The sequence below is a fragment of the Gobius niger genome (assembly GCF_951799975.1).
Source record: "Gobius niger genome assembly, chromosome: 4".
Lineage (NCBI taxonomy): Eukaryota > Metazoa > Chordata > Actinopteri > Gobiiformes > Gobiidae > Gobius > Gobius niger.
The window spans coordinates 33,466,698-33,484,558 of record NC_136855.1 but is presented as its reverse complement, the minus strand read 5'-3'; the positions used below and the strand labels follow the sequence as shown (position 1 = coordinate 33,484,558).

General features: G+C 39.9%; 2 protein-coding genes across 2 annotated transcripts; one reads left to right on the top strand and one right to left on the bottom strand.

The window, feature by feature from the left end:
• Window positions 1-2,288: 2,288 nt before the first annotated feature.
• Window positions 2,289-3,873, top strand: kbtbd13a (kelch repeat and BTB domain containing 13a; the record flags this gene model as incomplete). Its single annotated transcript, XM_079555484.1, has 1 exon — window positions 2,289-3,873. The coding sequence occupies one exon, from the start codon at window positions 2,289-2,291 to the stop codon at window positions 3,870-3,872; it is 1,584 nt and encodes a 527-aa protein (XP_079411610.1). The 3' UTR covers window position 3,873.
• A 2,639-nt stretch (window positions 3,874-6,512) lies between these two features.
• Window positions 6,513-16,807, bottom strand: ubap1lb (ubiquitin associated protein 1-like b). The gene is made up of 4 exons (XM_079554748.1): window positions 16,237-16,807; window positions 10,819-11,028; window positions 8,736-8,837; window positions 6,513-6,812 (listed from the first exon to the last, which is right to left on the bottom strand). Exons 1-4 carry the CDS (start codon window positions 16,786-16,788, stop codon window positions 6,678-6,680), a joined length of 999 nt encoding a protein of 332 aa, XP_079410874.1. The 5' UTR covers window positions 16,789-16,807; the 3' UTR covers window positions 6,513-6,677.
• Between the last annotated feature and the right edge of the window lie 1,054 nt (window positions 16,808-17,861).

The following is a 17,861-nucleotide window of genomic DNA, read 5'->3' as shown; positions in this document are numbered from 1 at the left end:
GGTCTACGGTCTACTATTAACCCAATATAAGTAAAAGTTGCTCAGTAAAATTGCTCAATAGAAAATACAAATCCATTCAATAAGTGCTATTAATCCGGGGACAAAACTTCTTCCTTGTGGTGAGCAGTGTTGGGGGTGGCATTGTATTACAAAAGTAACAAATTACAAAAATATATTACTTTTTTCAGTAACTAAGAAGTATAACTTATTACTTACACGAAATATGGTAATATATTAGTTGTTACATTTCAAGTACCCTGAGTTACAAGAGCATTTAAAGGGGCAAGATGCAACTTAGCCGTTTTATACTCACTACTGCCACCTCAGGTCATACATGTAACTGCACCTATATTAAGCACGTGCCATTATTTGAAGATGATAATTAATTTGTCTTCAAAAAACATCTTTTTATACCAATTAGGTGAAATTGGATAATTTCCCACGGCACACCAGACAATATTGGCACAGTGGTTGAAAAACACTGCCTTGGGACATTGTTGTTTAATTTTAATAATTTTACCATTTTTAAACTCCGTATAGTCCCTTTAAATGTATGAAGGAATAAATTCCAAACTCCCTCCAAATAAAATTCAGCGTGCCAAATCAAGTTGGACACTGGTGTATAAGATTTGCAATTGTGTGTAGTTAATGTCGCCAAAACAAAACACAAGAGAATAGGGGATAGTGAAGGAAAAAGAAATCTCTGACTGCACTTTTCCTCAGTGGCATTATTATTATATTCAGTTTATATTTAGCCAAAAGTAACAAAGGTAACTGAAAGTAGTGTAACTCAGCTACATTTTTGAAACAGTAATATGTAAACACATTGCATTTCTAAAGCTGTAATCACTAATATAGAATATAACATTTTTAAATAACTTGCCCAACACTGGTGGTGAATGAGTGGCGTTACACTGTACATCCGCACAGCGCCACCTACTGTGCAGGCCAGTGAGTTGTTAGGCTTGTAAATTTAACCGAACACATGACCACATTAACTTTTTTTTACTTTGGAGCCTTTTTTAGAAATTAAGGGGAGCAGAAAGTATGATCTTGAGCTTTTAAATGTAGTGGCTTAAAAGCATATTAATATACAGTATATATATTTTTTAAAGTACATATCCTGAAAACATAAACTTACACAGTACTTCTGACTGACTCTGACTACTTGTGACTATTTTTCACTTTACTTGAGTACTTAAAGCCACACTGCGGAGCATTCCATTTTATTTTTAGCATTAATCTACATATTAAAAAAATTCAAGCCGTACAAAAACCCAAAACAGGCAAAGAACTAACTGAGGACAATGAAGATGAGGGCGTAACGTTTGGTAAAATATTGGGGGGGTCGAGAGTCAATCCCTTTCAGGAGGTCGAATCAGTTAAATCAACTGGTTTGTGTTCATGTGCTTTTAATGTGGGAAAGTGGGGATTTTGATGTCATCAAATAAAAACGTTATGAGCTAAACATTTGAATTTGGCGTTAGCATCTGAAAAGCTAAACTTAAGTTTGTTCATTTTATAAAATATCATGTAAATTTTCTTTTGTCAGGCATTTAGGATGACAGTTCACACGAAACTCAAGAAGATTTCTGCAGTCCAGAAGTCGGGAAGTTTGTTCTGACCCGAGTTCCCCAGTTGTTTTCCTTAGTTGAGCGAGTGTTCATGTGTATTTTCCAAGTAGGGAATAGATTGTCCCCAGTTCCAGAGGACAACATGAACGAGGCATTTGTCCAAAAGAGTCTAAAACCATGTGTGTACTGCCCCCTTATGGCTCAAAAACACAACTGTGGTGTTCTTCTTTACCTTTTTGAAGGTAAAAAACGACTTAAAGTGTCAAATTACACACAGGCCTATTTTCTGCTATAGTCTACGTCTCAATAGCAAAGCATTACTGTCAGGGACTTTTGCTTCTTTAACAGCTTGGAAGATGTAATGCCTCTTATAGTATACCAGTCTATTAAAAAACAAAAACAAATGAGCTCTAGAAAGCGGCATGAATAAAATGTGACGGTAGGAAACAACCCATTGTTTTAGTGTGAGCGCTGCCCAAGGACAAGTCTTCAGCTGTCCCCCAACTGTCAGCGGCAAACAAAGAGCAATATGAATCATGTGCGCATCCAGTGGAGTGGTGCCATTTATCCATCTCCCCTTTCAGCGGGGCTACACAGCTTTCTCCTCTGGCTGCCTGTCATCGTAATGCCTACTATGTATAGAGCCTGTTCTCATTGCAGTGGAAACAAATCAACCCTCTCCTCCCGGGCAGATGCATTTGATGTATACGGGCAATGCGAGGTGAAACTACAGATGCGCTTGTGTGTTATCGTAGCAGAGTTGGAAGAACTACATCTTGCTGTCGCGTTTCGCTGAGGGATGTATTGAAGATCTGTTGCAATGAAGTGATGGAGTCCAGCTGTCCAGTTCCCCAGCAACAACCGGGACAACACAAGCTAATGGTGAACGTTGACAGCCATTACTTTGAGGTAGATAAAGAACTTCTTGCCCAGAACTGCGAGTACTTCCGAGCTTTGTTCCAGTCGGGAATGAAGGAATGTCAGGAGGATGAGATCTGCCTGCAGTGCGTGGGACTTTTGGGCTTCCGAGTCATGATCCAAGTCTTAGAAGGGGGTCGGCCCATGCTTAACGCCGACCAAATCGTGGAAGCCATTGAGTGCGCCGCGTTCCTTCAGGTACCAACTCTCACCAGGCATCTAATCAATGTCATCAATTCTGAAAACTGCCTGCTCATGTTCCACACCGCTTCAACCTACGGAGCGTGGGACATTTTCCACGAATCCGGGCTTTTCATTCGAGACATTTACGCAGATCTGAAGGAAGATCTTTGCGCTTTACCCAAAACGCTGGCGGACTACGTTGAATCGCTAATTCCGTCAAGCTACATGGCCGTTTGTAGCCATTCGCCTTCATCCGACGAGCTGGAAGATTCCCAGAGGACTATAAGCTATCTGAATGAGGAGCTTAAAGAATGGAAGGTGCTGACTCAGCTACCTTCCAGCGCTAGCACCACAATGGCAGGCGTCGCCGTTCTCGACAACAAACTATACATCGTCGGAGGCGTGCACGACGTGAGCAAGAGGGTCGTGCAAAGCGGCTTTTGCTACAATCCCGTGAACGACACTTGGTCGACCATTCGCAGGCCTAACCAGCTGCGCTACAATCTCACGCTGGTGGGTCATGAAGGGTGTCTATACGCTATTGGCGGCGAGTGTGACCACAAAAAGCTGTCTTCCGTGGAGAGGTATGGAGTCGCTAACGAATGCTGGAGCTACGTTTCAAACATTCCTCTCCCATCAGCGTCGGTAGTTTCCACTGTTGCCATGAAGAGGGTTTTTATTTGTCTTTGGAAAGGAAAAGGCGCTACAGATATCTTTGAGTACCTTCCGGAGAGAGATCAATGGATACTTGAAACTACGCTGGTCCGCGATCAGAGCTACGGACTTTGCATGGTCCCGCACAAGGATAACCTATACGTGATGCGGAACGGACCTTGCAGTGACTTCTTGCTGTGCGTCATGGATTGCTATAATTTAAGCTCGCGCCAGTGGACAGCCGTGCCGGGCCAGTTCGTCAACAGTAAAGGGTCCCTGTTCACCGCGGCGGTAAGAGGAGATTCGGTGTTCACTCTGAGTCGGAAAGTGACCACAGAATACACAATAGGGGATTACAAGTGGAAGACGAAGCGTGAGGTGAGCGGGTTTGGGCGGATTGGATCTATATATACGTTTCTCATGAGGCTGCCTAAGGCCACGCTCTCTCTCAGAGAAAGGTCAGAAGTGAGCGCTCCCAGCCAAAAATGTGAAAACATTGTTGGGCATCGGAGAAACTTTGTGCGGTGTGTTGATCATCTTTGAGGTCAGGCGAGAGACAGAGCGAAAGAAAATGCTTTGGGGTATTTTTTGGTTTGGCTTTAGTTTTAGCTTTAAAACAAATGGCATAACCTTTTGGGCTTGTTTTGAGAAGACAAGAGAACTTCGAGACAAGATGTATTGAGAAGCAATAACAAGCCATTTGTTTTTTATAAATGAACATGCATTTTTGTTAATCCACTGTTTACATATTACGGTAAAATAATTTCTTCACATTCAGTCAAGTGTCAACTATTTGTACACCAAAATGTACCATTTCCTTATTAATTTTATTGTGGCTCTAAGACAGAATTATATTTATTCCAGCAGTATAAGAAACATCCAAAATACCCAAACACCCCAAAAATGGACCACACAACTTTAGACGGTGAATAATTCTTACATTTTCAACTGTACAAGCCGAATAAACAGCACAGCATGGTCTTTTTCAAGTACAAGCGCTCCTGCTGTGCACTGTGGGGAATACACTCGCTCCAGGAGAACATAACATTTATAAAAATAGGCATCGCCTTTCTCGGTTTTATTAATATTTTGTTTAATTACGTTTGATGTTCTTGTGCTGCTGATTTGAGGCAATCATCAGCGTCTGCTGTGCAAAGGCTGCTGTGGGAACTGCTCTGAAACACTGTTTTTAAGGAAAACCAAATGTGTGCGTTTTTCCCCCCCTATCAATAGTCTTGGGTCAGATAAAGCAAATAAAAACATGAACCTCTTTACTACGTAATCACTGTAATGAAACAGCTCAATAATAACAACATGGTTATATCAGATGGAAAATGCACTCGGCAGCCCTGTGTTTTATTACAGAGAAAACGCTAGTAATTTCTCCTGGTAGTTCATAGTGATAAGATCTAATTTCCAGGGTATGTGACGTGTCCCGTTTCCCTGAATGTTATTACACTTTTAAGTACCATCAGTGTCAGATATTATGGTCCTTTTGGGGGAAAGACTCAGGGAACTACTTTGGAGGATCTGGCAAAGATTTGAGGTGTTAATCCTGTTTAATGTGCGTGTTCTGGCAACTTTTTTTTGGCTTGTTCCTCCACACCTGTCCAAAATGTCCCATGCTATTTCTATCTATTAGTGCAGGAAACCTTTTTCACTGAGGGCCACACACAGAAAAATATACAAACAACTGGGCCGCACTCAGTAGATGTCAATTTCATCTCTATTGTATTAAAGTTAGCAAATTCAATCAAATATGCTTTTTAATTGAATATGCTTAAAGCAGTACTAAGTAAATCTTCCCCCTAGAGGCCATAAGTGCAACTGCAGGTGTAGTAGCAAGTTACAATTTTTAAATGTATTAATTGTCTTGGAGAGTAAATACTACACTGACAGGAAAGGCGAAGGGGGAGAGGGTTACTGTACAACCAATTATACAATGGAAATATTTTTTTTCACTCAAACTTGGCTGTAAATACTGTTTAAAGTGACGTTAGCCCGCAGTTAGCTTTGCCCGTTAGCATGTTAGCTTCTTCTTCGTGATTACATTAGTGTGTATTGGTTCCTTCGGCCCGGGGGCAGTCAAGTTGCAAACATGGTTTTCTGGCCAGAGACACCAGGGGGAGATGAAAGACCCTCCAATCATCCCATAAACACTTGTATTACCCCCACAGGGACTACGGAAAGGATTTATTAAGGTAAATAAGTTACTTAGTACTGCTTTAAAGTAAAAAAATAAATAAATAAATATTCAATTAAAGCAAAAAAGCAAAAAAATATATTTTCTATATTTGCAGTAGGGCTGAAAGATATATCGTTATCGTATCAATATTGAGATATGAACATTCAACATATTAATATCGAAAAAGAAACGATATAACTTTATTGTATTGATATCAAGATATGAACATTCAAAACATTAAAACCGAAAAAGCAAGATATAAACGATGTAGATTTTCATCAATAAAACTGCACACTTTTGTATTATGTTTTTATTTTTCTGAAAAATGCTTGGTTTTCACCAAATCCGTAGTTGTATCATATCGTATCGATATCGAAATATCTGGCATGAATATCGAGATATGAAATTTTGTTCATATCGTTCAGCCCTAATTTTCAGCGGCCGCAGATGGCCCGCGGGCCGTAGTTTGGACACCCCTGTATTAGTGTGTTATTACTGTACTGTAAAGTGAAGTGCAACCAAAGAAATAAATGATCATGGGAAACACAATATAGGATTAGGATGAATTTTATTAAAGTCACCATAGCATTAAATTGACAGACAACACTTCTCTAAGCACCACTTGACTTTATTTTTAGATTAAAGTGATAGTCTGTAAGTTTGCAAAGTGAGGAGAGATAGAGTGACATTTAAAAGTAAGCAACAATATTCCTCTCCTCTTTAAACAGAGAGCCATTCTTAGTTTTTTTCAAAAGTAAACGATCAAGCCCCTCCCCCTCCCTCCTGATTGGACCTGACAGGCCAGTTCACAGGAAAAGCTTGTCTCATTGGTCAAAGTGGTATCCCGGGGATTCTCAGTTGCTAAAATCAGCAAAGGCAGGGACTTTAGAAAAAGTCTTCTTATTTCAATATTATTTATGTTAATTCAAATTTCAAACCCAGGCGGTCAGTTATACACGATCTATACAATTTGTAAAACATTTAAACTTACAGACTATCACTTTAATAACTAACTTTGAACAAAATCAACAATAACGATAGAAAACATTATGCAACAATATAGAGAAATGTCCACATGAGAAACTTTTTACACCCCATATTTCCATTGCAAAGGCCACCTCCGTCTTATTTGCATGAGTCGATTTTTGCGAGCTCTTCCTCTGTCATGCCACACGCATCATCAGCTCCTCCAGGGCTCTTTCACGGTGGTTTTCATGCACAAGCAGCACTTCTTTGATGGCGTTCTGCTGGAAGCCCATCTCATTGAACTGACTCAGGAGATGAAGGAACTCCTCAGCCTGAAGATCAAGACATAGTTAATCACTTTAAGCCTTTTGACAACATAAAAGTGTTATTTGCTCTCATGAGGAAAAGATTAAAGAAGCTACGCCTAATAGGATGGCTCCCAAATAACCTGGACATTGCTTTGATATGCTGGTCGAAAATGCCAATGATTTTGAGTTATAATTAGAGTATGCGAATATGACTGTGATTTTTTCCAGTCCGGCGAGCCCAAAGTGTTTCAGCAGCTGTGGATCGCGTTCACTGAGCCAGAGAGGTGAGTTCAAGAGTGGATATGATACTTTGAATTGAGGCTACTCGTTTCCAGTCATTTGGAGAGAAGTGTTTTTGTTTTTGTCACGTTGAGTGCAAACTTCAACGTAAATGTACAATTTAGTAGATTTATTGTTGGAACTGAACTAGTTACGGAACTTATTACTGTTGGAGCCATCACTTGTCTGAAGTTGCATCAGAAGATTGTGGATATTACATCATGTCTTTTCAAAATACTTCAGGATATAAAGGAATAAGCTTTTTTTGTTGCATTTTATACCACATTAAAGCAGTACTAAGTAACTCTTGCCCCTAGAGGCCATAAGCGCCACTGCAGGTGTTGTAGTTTGTGTGATTTTTTACTCATTAATTGTCCGTGAGAATAAATACTACGCTGACAGAAAAGACAAAGGGAGAGAGGGATATTGTACATCCAACTACACAATGGAGGTAATTTTTTCGACTCAAACTTGGCTGGAAATACTGTTGAATTGGCGCTAGCCCGCAGTTAGCCTGTTTAGCTTCTTCTTCATGATTCTATTAGTGTGTATTGGTGACTCCGACCCGGTCCAGGCAAAGTTGCAAGGGTAGTTTTCTGGCCAGAGACACCAGGGGGAGATGAAACACCCCCCCCCCAATCATCCCATTAACACCTGTATTAACCCCAGAGGAACTACAACAAAGATTTATTAAGGTAAACGACTTACTTTGTACTGCTTTAAAAGTAAAAACTGGATGATGGTAATGTCGGAGTAGTTTGGGAAAATTATATTCAGTATGTATCTATTTATTTTTGCTGTATTTTTGCTCTGCTTACGGTACATACTATTACCAAGATAATACTAGTCATGCTTCTTCGCATTTTACTGAGGTAGATATTGCGTCAGTGTATGGGTCAAGGCAATGATCAGAGACGGGTAGTAATCAATTACATTTACTCAACTACATGTACTTAAGTAACTTTTTGAAGTAACTGTAACTATTATTTTTTTCATATAGTACTTTTTACTTGTGTCTCTTATAAATATTACTATTTTCACATTATCCCATGTTTTGTTTGTCATAATTTATGTCGCAACTGAGACATGAATCAGCAGTACTCAAGTAACATTTTCTCCAAGTACTCTTACTTGAGTATCTATTCATTTGGTCACTACTTTTTACTTCTACTAACGTTACTCTTACTTGAGTAAATATTTTGGCCTACTCGACTCCACCTCTGATTATGATGGTGTATCCTGTTATTGCCATGAAATAAAGTCTTTTTTCTAAGTTATTATCATAGATATCATGTTATTACAATTACTTATAATTCCCTCTTTGGTACCATACTGTGTTTATCTTATTTTCTTTCTATAACAGTGCAGTGAAGTTACCATTTTTTTGTTGAAAATATAGGATGTTGACAGCAGCAACTCGTAATATAGAAGCTAGGAACGTTAATCTGGTCTGAGTTATTGAAACTAAAAGCAATAAAGAATCTGTAGTGTGTCTGGAATTAGGGAAACCTAGTACTTTACACAGTACTGGTATGTAAAAGTGAAAGTTTTAACAGGTTATGTATGAATTGTTGCATCTATTTTTTTTGTGTAATCTTCATTTTATTTCTCTTCCAATGAAAGGACATAGACAATGCTGTTGGCGGCCGTTGTGTATCATCATTTTACCTTGGTCTCGCAATTCTGAAACATCTCCAGCGCCTCCTCCACCTGCACCATGTCGTAACCCAGCTGGCACAGGTGGTCGCACGCCACCAGATAGCTCAAGATCTGCAAAGAGAAACAACAAACCCTCACCAATCCAGTCAGTGCAACTCACTTTCCCCGTGACCTTAGATCCTCCCTCGTAATCCCGCGCTATTTACCCGAGTGAGTATGCATTCAAAACAATCTCTAATTAGATAGAGTAGATGTTTGCTCCACTGGATTGTGCCTGTCAGATTCCACCCCTTAATAACCTTAGCCTTTCGCTCTAATCCCCCCTTGTAGTAAAGTCTGCAAGCTGCTCGAGCCTCTTTTGCAATTAGCTGTCAATATGAATTAAATCCCTTTCAACAATTCCGTCTATATTGAGTTATCATCGCGGGCGCGGCAAACGAGGAATGACAGGCAAACAGGCAGTGAAAAACCTTGATCTGAAAGTGCATTAAGGGCTAAGCGGAGGCTAAGCCCGGCCTCGTCGCTCTTGTTTCTCCGAGATTAAACAGAAATGCCGTGACGTCAGTGCGGGCGAAACACAATACGTGTGAGAGGACGGTGACCCGGGCCCCCGAGCGCAATGCCAAAATGTAAGACACAATATTCGGCTCATTAGGTAATTACGCCTTCCCGGCTAATTGGCTCCTATTAAAGTCATTTGCCAGCTGCCACATCGCGTCTCGTCGAGTGGCGAGAAGTCAAACCGAGTGAGCAAATGTATTGGAGTCAATAGGCGAATGTCGAACCGAGGAGGAGATTAGCGAGTCTTTCAATCACGAAAACGGAAGCGGGGGGGGGAAATAAACTCGGTAATAAAAAATGATGTATGTGTTAATCGGTTTGAAATATGTTAAGCCTTTGATACGGCTCGGCAATTTGGCATCATGAACAGTGAACAAAAAATATGCTACTTTCTATGCTCAGTTGCGCAAAAGCAGAAGTATAACATTGTGACGTATACCGGAAGGGGGCAAGCGTTTTAAGATCTGGGAAGGGAAATGACACAAAACTCCACTTCAGGTATGATTTTTTTTGGGTGTGAATATAACATTATGGCTCTCAACTTTCATTCAGTCAATCCCAATAATGTGTTTCTATGTTTGCAGGAGGTCACATTTGATAAGATTGAAATGTTTAATCTAATAGTGTAAGATGTCAAAGTTAAAGAAAAAAGCAGTGCAGACTGGTTTGGTATCGGAAAAAAGGTTTAGGTACTACCTGTATCGGAAACATTTTAAGTATCGAAAGTAGGTGCCTAAAAAAGAAAGTTGTTAAGATCCATGTTTTTTTCCTGTTGGTCCGGGGACAGCATTACAAGTAAGTGACTTGTTTTTTTTATTTTTTTCCGTCTCCATTATTTCCCCTTATTTTTGTTTTGTCAAAATTTTGTTCATATTTTTTCAATTTCTTTTGCCCAATGTTTGCCCCATTTTTCTATTTTTTTTTAAATACATAATTTATTAGGTTTGCCCCATTTTTTTCTCGTGTTCCCATTTTTTCGTTTATTTTTTATTACTAATATTTTCCCTATTCCCCCCCATTTTTCCTCACCGTATTCCCCTTTTTCCTTTATCTTTGCCCCATTATTTTCCAATTTTTTTTTCAACACAATTTTCCCTTATTTTTGCTACAACTTCTACCAATTTTCCAAATTATTCCCCAATTTTTATACATTTCTTGACATTGGAGATGAAGTCGATATTGTACATTTGCAGATCTTCCACACATTACTGGTTCTCTGGTTCTGGTATCGTTCAGGTATCGGTATCGAAAACCAAGTATCGTTCAGGTATCGGGATAAAAAAAAAAACAAGTATCGTTCGGGAATCGCTGTTATAAACCAAGTGTCGTTCGGGGATCGGAATCAAAAACAAAGTATCGTTCAGGTATCGGAATCGAAAACCAAATATCGTTCAGGTATCGGTATCAAAAACCAAGTATCGTTCGGGTATCGCTGTTAAAAACCAAGTATCGTTCAGGTATCGGTATCAAAAACCAAGTATCAAAATGAAGAGTACCCAGCCCTAGTGAAGACTTATATCCGCACACTGACCTTCTCGGGCGCTTGCCGGCCAGTCTTCTGCAGGGCGATGATGGCTGTGCGCAGAGAGTACCCCCTGGCTGTGATTGCAGCCAGCAGCTCTCTCTCTTCTCGGCTCAGCGCTGAAAGGAGCTCCACTGAAGAATCGCAAGCAGCCGAGGGGAGACCCAGGGGGCGAGAGGCCACGCTGGGATTTGTACAGGAATTTGGACTGATTGACTCCTGCAAAGAAAGAAACAGGAGTGAGCGGACGTGTGCGGGGCTTAGGATTAGGAGGGTACAAACTGTAAAGAAAGAGACAACATTGAGGATTTGGCCTCCATTATGTGGCGCTAATGCTTAACACTCTTCTGCATGCGTTTCCCCATTCTAATGAGATAAAAGAGGGAGCTTTATAACAAAAGGACAAGGCGTTTGGAATAGTATTGTCTTTTCTATGCGTTTTAAGTGCATATGACAGTTTTTCATGTTTTTCAAACTATTAGACAGAATAATGCCAATAAAGCAGCAATAATATAAAAAACAGGGCTAAAATAGTGGTTCACAATTAGTGTGTTGGGACATAAAAAAGGGTCGCAGAACCATTTTCAGTGGGTTGCGAGTCTTTCCGGGCAAATTTTCATATATTTTCAATATGTATTTGCTGAAAAAGCCCAAGAACAGTCTGTTAAAATTATTAAAAATATATTTTTTAATAATTTCAATTATCTTATCTTATAATATTATAAGATTATTCATTTGTAGGTTAAGACAGTATTTTACTGAGACTTACCTAGATATAGACATAGATAGATAGATAGATAGATAGATAGATAGATAGATAGATAGATAGATAGATAGATAGATAGATAGATAGATAGATAGATAGATAGATAGATAGATAGATAGATAGATAGATAGATAGATAGATTGGGTGGGGTCAAGGTCAAGGTTTATTTATATTGCACATTTAAAAACAGGGTACTGCCCCAAAGTGCTTTCCATATTCAGTGCAAAATTACAGACACAAAAAAATAAAATAAAATGCAGCATAATCAAATGTCCAGCTCAACTTGGATTAAAAGCCAGTGCAAAGAGATGCGTTTTCAACAACGACTTGAAATTGTCAACAGTAGAGGCCATTCTGATTGGCAGAGGCAGAGAGTTCCAGAGTTTAGGGCCAGCAACAGCAAAGGCTCGATCTCCTCTGTTTTTTCGTTTGAACCGTGGGCAGACTAAGAGCAACTGGTCCGAGGACCTCAATGATCTGCTGGGAGTGTGCAAATTCAGCATGTCTTTTAGGTACAAAGGTGCCAAGTCATGAAGAGATTTTAAAACAAACAATAACATTTTAAACTGGATTCTAAAAGTCACAGGAAGCCAGGGTGATACTATGTTACTACTATCGCAGTTAAACTGATAAATGTTAGGAACACCACAACAGAGCCGCCTTTTAAAAGCTTGTTGCTGCACTATATTTTCCATTGGCTTTTTAGGTGAAAACAAAAAGGTTTTATTTGTGCATGTTTGACCTTTCAGTGACCCAGCAGCAGCATTTATTTTAGCTTTATTTTCCATCATAGTGGCCTTTGTTTTTAGAGTTCCTGGTAGGTTTTCACTGCTGATGAACGCTGTCACCAGAAAACATACCAAACAATTGAGCCTGAAGAGTTATAGAGGCCACCGTGATGGAAAGTAAAGGCACCATGAAAACCACCGTTGCAGCCATTGGGTCATATAAAGGTCAGTTACACAGAAATAACGTTTTTCTCTGCATAAAAAAGTTGCATAATGCACTTCGAACCAAGTATCGCGAACATGCACAGTCTGTCTGACTCTTGCTTGAGGCACAGTTTTGTCGTGTCATGTCACCTGACAGCCCTCTTCAGCAGAGCAGGCCCAGAGCAGTGTTGAAAGACCGTACTTTCACCCGCTAATCCCTCTGAACCTTTTATAACCTGGCTGCATCGAGACACCAGACTTTACGCGCGCTATTTTTAGCCTCGCCGATCCCACTAAACATTTGGACAATTTCAGCTGTACCTTACTGGTAATACTCTCCACTGGGATCCAGATCTCTACCAAAACATCTATGGAACTAATGTGTTTTCATTCATCAGATGCAATCATTGAAGGTTTCTAAAAGGGGGTTTGAGGTAAATAATCGACGCCAATCTGAAAATAAATCGAGTGGCGCTAATTCCACATTTAGCCGACTGACTGGCAGGGGAGACGTTTAATAGTAATGTGATCGGTGGCTTTTCCTGGCTTATGTGTGGAAATTTATAGTCTGGCTCAGGAGAAGCTTATGCCCCAGGCTTTAGGTTATATTCATAGCGCCCTCCTGGGAAACAGAATGGGGATTATATATAGGCTTCCTGGCAATACGATCAATTCTGATTGTGCCACAATAAGAGGCGCTATTTACGGACGGGATTAATCGTGGTTGAAGTGGTGCTTTGCTGTTGTTTACTTTAGAAGATATATGAGCAATATAACATGTAACCCTATAACAAATCTACAACTATGCATTACAAGTAGGGGTATTTCCTGGTTCCCCTCTGGGGCCAGGAGATTCTTCATCTCAGTGGGACGATCCTGGTTAAATAAAAGGTCAATAATATTCCTAACCAGAGGGTGCAGAAGAATTTAGGAGGGAACAGGCCAACTTTGATTTGAGGTAAGAGTGATTGACAGGGTTTATACAGGCAGAGGCAAGTCAAATTTAATGCTTTTTAATGTCCAAATACTATCTTCCAATGCCACAAATGCAGAAAAAATCAGCACATAATTAATTTCATAAGATTTGGGAACATTTCATCAGAGGATATAGAATTTAAAGGCACAGTGCGTAACATTTTGGACTATGCTGTTGCCATCAGTACAAAACATGCTCCTAATGACGAGCTTAACACAGAAAATGCTATTTCTACAGTAGGTAATCAAAGAATTGATCTGGGTGAGGACCTATAACCTGTTTAAATCTGAAATTCTGCTGACTTTAGTCACATCTCAATGGAGAGGAGTTGGAGACGTACCCACTCTCGGTAAAGTAATGTGATGTCTGAGGGAGAGTTGAGCCGCTCACAGAAAAGGCACATGTTTCTTTGTACATTTATGAGGTATTTTTTCAATGATGAAAATATTTGTCATAAAATTAAAGCTTGTATTTCAATATATGTAATGGGTAAAATGCTGCACGGTGTGGCTTTAACGAAATGAACAGCCGATTATGAATAACTTTGGGATTTTCAGTGAATTTACACGGTAAAAATTGTTGAGCATGTCATCATTTTTCATGACATTTAGATTTAATGCCAGTTTCAATCAAATTCAATGCTTTTTAATGGCATTTAAGGCCTTGATTTTGGCACGATTCATTTAACTGCTTGCTTTTTAATGCCCTGCAGAATCCCTGGATTTAATGTAGTTTTTTTAATTAATTTTACACAGAAAATACTGGTTTGTTTTTTTGTAAAATGTATGACCCTAAAAGTAAATACACCTATTAAAATAAGCATTTGTAAGATATATATCAGGTATATTGAGCTCTAGCTCCTTACACACACAGAACCCGAGGGGGTGAACAAAACAGCAAAGGTTGGGAGCTGTGTAAAGTAGAATATATCCTCAATCATCAGCCTGGCACCTAAACTGTCAGTTCTCCAAGGTGCCCATTAGAGGGCAACAAACTGCACAGTATACAGTACATCATCCACTAGGAAGCAATACTTCAATATAAAGTAAGCCCGTGTGCGGTGAAGAATTATGGCAGGGCCAAGGCCATAAAGCAAGAGAAAACATGCAACACAGCACTATCACAGGAAGAGCAATCTGTTCACATTACGGGTTAAGAAGATGGCATAAAGCAACATGGCCTCAAGGATGTGACACACAAATATGTCAGTTACACAAATAGTTTATGTTTATCATACTTATTTTGGAGATGAATTTGTTTGATGAGGATGTTTTCCTGTAAACGCAGAAAGTCTTGCAGTCAGAGCTGAGACTAACTGGGCAGCGCGACTAAAACTCCCACGCTGTTTCACCTCGATTATAAACAAACAGGCCTATTTGGGTTTGGGGATTGTATAACATTTCTAAATCAGAGATATATTGTCTCAATGTCTAAATTAATTTCAGGAGAACAAATGCTTAAGCAACTTCACTGTATGGGGAGTTTGTTAAATGAACACTTTTTCCTACAGGCACATGTTTGGGTGATTTTCACCCGGCAATAGTGATAGAAGGTAGGGTAGGTTTAGTGTATTTAATCAGGCAATCTTTCCTCCTTTCAAGGGTGACATTTAGGGCTGCCACATTTATCAACTACAGCTTTGCTCCTGTCACAGAGTTTGGTGTCTCTGGCCTCACAGCAAATGAGTAACACATAGTTATTTCAGTCGGTCCTTTATACCCATTCAAAATATGACATTTTGTTTTTCTCTCCTGTGGCTGTTTGTGTGTCAAGGACACTGAGCTTCACCAGAGAAGTCTCACATATCCCAGGAATGGGTGGACCAAAAACCAAGTTTCCATCTTTTTGGAATTTTTTGTTCCCAAATTCCTCATTTTCCAGTAATTTTGAAGCATTTTTATATGGTCCTCTTATGATGCTTTTCTTTCATTTTATTAGACATGACAGAGTTTAATATAAAAGAACACGACTCAAATGTGTCATGTTTTGTCATGTTTTGATGGGTAAAAATCACCCTGTGTTAGTGATGTTGTTATGAATTTGAGCAATAGTGTGCTAGGGTTAAATTGTTCATTTTGGTACTGAATAGCCACCAAATCTGTAAACAAAACTGGGGTAAACTATAAAATGTTTCAAAAGCATGAAACCTGCTCAACAATTTTTACTGCATACATTTGTCAAAAGTGCAGAAACTATGGTCTAAAACAAATTCAGCTGCAGTTCTGACTGGGACTTTTGAGTGAAAAATAGAATCTCACAGTGTCCCCTAATCTACCTGTTTTGAACCTAATTTTGAAATACTCAATGAAATAGGCCAAGATTTTCTGCATTTGTGGCATTGAAAGTATGGTATTTACGCATTCAATTTGACTCGCTGGCACCCATAGAAACCCTGATAAATATAGCAGTGCTGCAGGATGTAATTTTGATGAATAAACTCAGGGCCCAAGATTACAAACAACCATTTTACTGTTCTCATTTCTATTCAAAATGTAGTAAAAGTTGCACAAATCCTTTGTCTGACTCTTCAGGAACTTAATAATTCCACCCCAGTCAGTAATGTAACAACACTTGGTAATGTTGTGCTACATGGGTATCCAAACTATAGCCTGGAGACCAAATGTGGCTCTCAAACATCCAGACCTTCCTGGTGATTTAGCCCAAAACGACCATCGTAACCCCGACAGCCTGGACTCCCCTGCTCTAATGCTATAAAAGTAAATGCAGTAAGTGTGATAGGTGAGTGCTTTTACCTTTATGAACTGTTGGTTGCAGAGCTCGTCTAAGGAATCACTTCTGCTGAGGCCTTTTTGTGCAGACGTGCTCTGCTCCTTATTGATAGCGTTCTGCTTTGAAGTCTCCAGCACTGACAGCGAGCACTGGCGGAGGTTCTTGCGGCGCTGGTGTGGCAGGCTGCTAAGGCAAGTGGGCGGATGGAGCAGGTTCGGGACAAAGGCTTTCTGTGCTTTCCTCTGGCTACGCTGACTCGACACGCTCGGCTTCTCAACATTCAAGTCTTTTGTCTCCGGCAGAGGAACAGTGAGGACGACTAAAGGGCACTCGGATTCGTCCTCCGAGTCGGAGATGGTGAACTTGGCGCGCAGGACGGAGGGGTTGAGGCTGTGGGAGCGCTGGCGCGGGTTGGGCTCCCAGAAGTCGGAGCTGTGGCGGCTGGCGAGGCGGCTCTGCTGGGGACTGCTGAACATCATCCAGTACGGGGGGCAGGAGGGCTGCAGGCCGGAGCAGGAGGCGGAGGGGGGAGCGGAGGAGCGCGGGAGCTTGGTGAAGCCGTTCTGAAGGCCCATGAGCACCCACTTCTCCAGGCTGAAGTCATACTGGGGAGACAAAACAGGAAGCCTAGTGAAATCTTTTGTTACTTCAATTCAGACATAAGAAACTAATGCCAGTTTTAATCTAGTTTAATTATTTTCAATGACTTTATAGGGCTTCATTTTGGCATATTTAATTGAATGAATTTTAACGCTTCTTATGCCCCAGGAAACTCAGGACCCCCGATGCAAAATGTAATTAGCATTTATCATAATTTCAGGTACAAAACATTATAATCTAGAATAGTTTCATTACTGTATTGATATTTGGCTTCATTTCACAAAATATACTGTTATTTATCCATGATACATCAAATTCACTGTTAAATGTAAAAATGTTGTTTTGACACAACCCTCACTATGGGAACCATCTTACAGGCCCTATACCTGATTTTTTGATTGCAAACAATGAAAGTACAATGAAACAATGAAATATCAATCTGTAGCATCGAAATTCTTTTCAGGGACAAGTTTATAGACACATTTTGTTGCCTGAAAGTTCATAAATTTGATACAAATGATTTTTCATTTGATCCACACTGTTTTCTCCACAAACGTTTGAGTTTACAATATACAACAGGAAGACAAAATATATGTAATTCCATTTTTAGAAGTAAAAACAGGTATAGCTCCTTAAAGGCCAAACCGCCTTTGCTCTGCCCGACCCCGTCAGATCTCGGAAGCTAAGCAGGGAAGGACTTGGATGGGAGACCATTTGGTAACACCAGGAATGTAGTGAGTAAGTGAATGAGTGAGTGGTCGGAGGAGCCGATGGCGCAGACTGGTTGCCTCGCTTCCGTCAGTCTACCCCTGGGCAGCTGTGGCTACAATAGTAGCTTACCACCACCAAGTATAGCGTGAATGAATAATGCATGAAATTGTAAGTGATATTGAGCGCCTGGAAAAGCGCTATATAATAATTATTATTATTATTATTATTATCATTAAGGCTCAAGTGCTGCATGGACACTGTGCCTATTGTTATACTTTATGCAAATTTTGCTATATAGATATATTTTTCATGCAAAAAATAAATAAATGAAGTAATG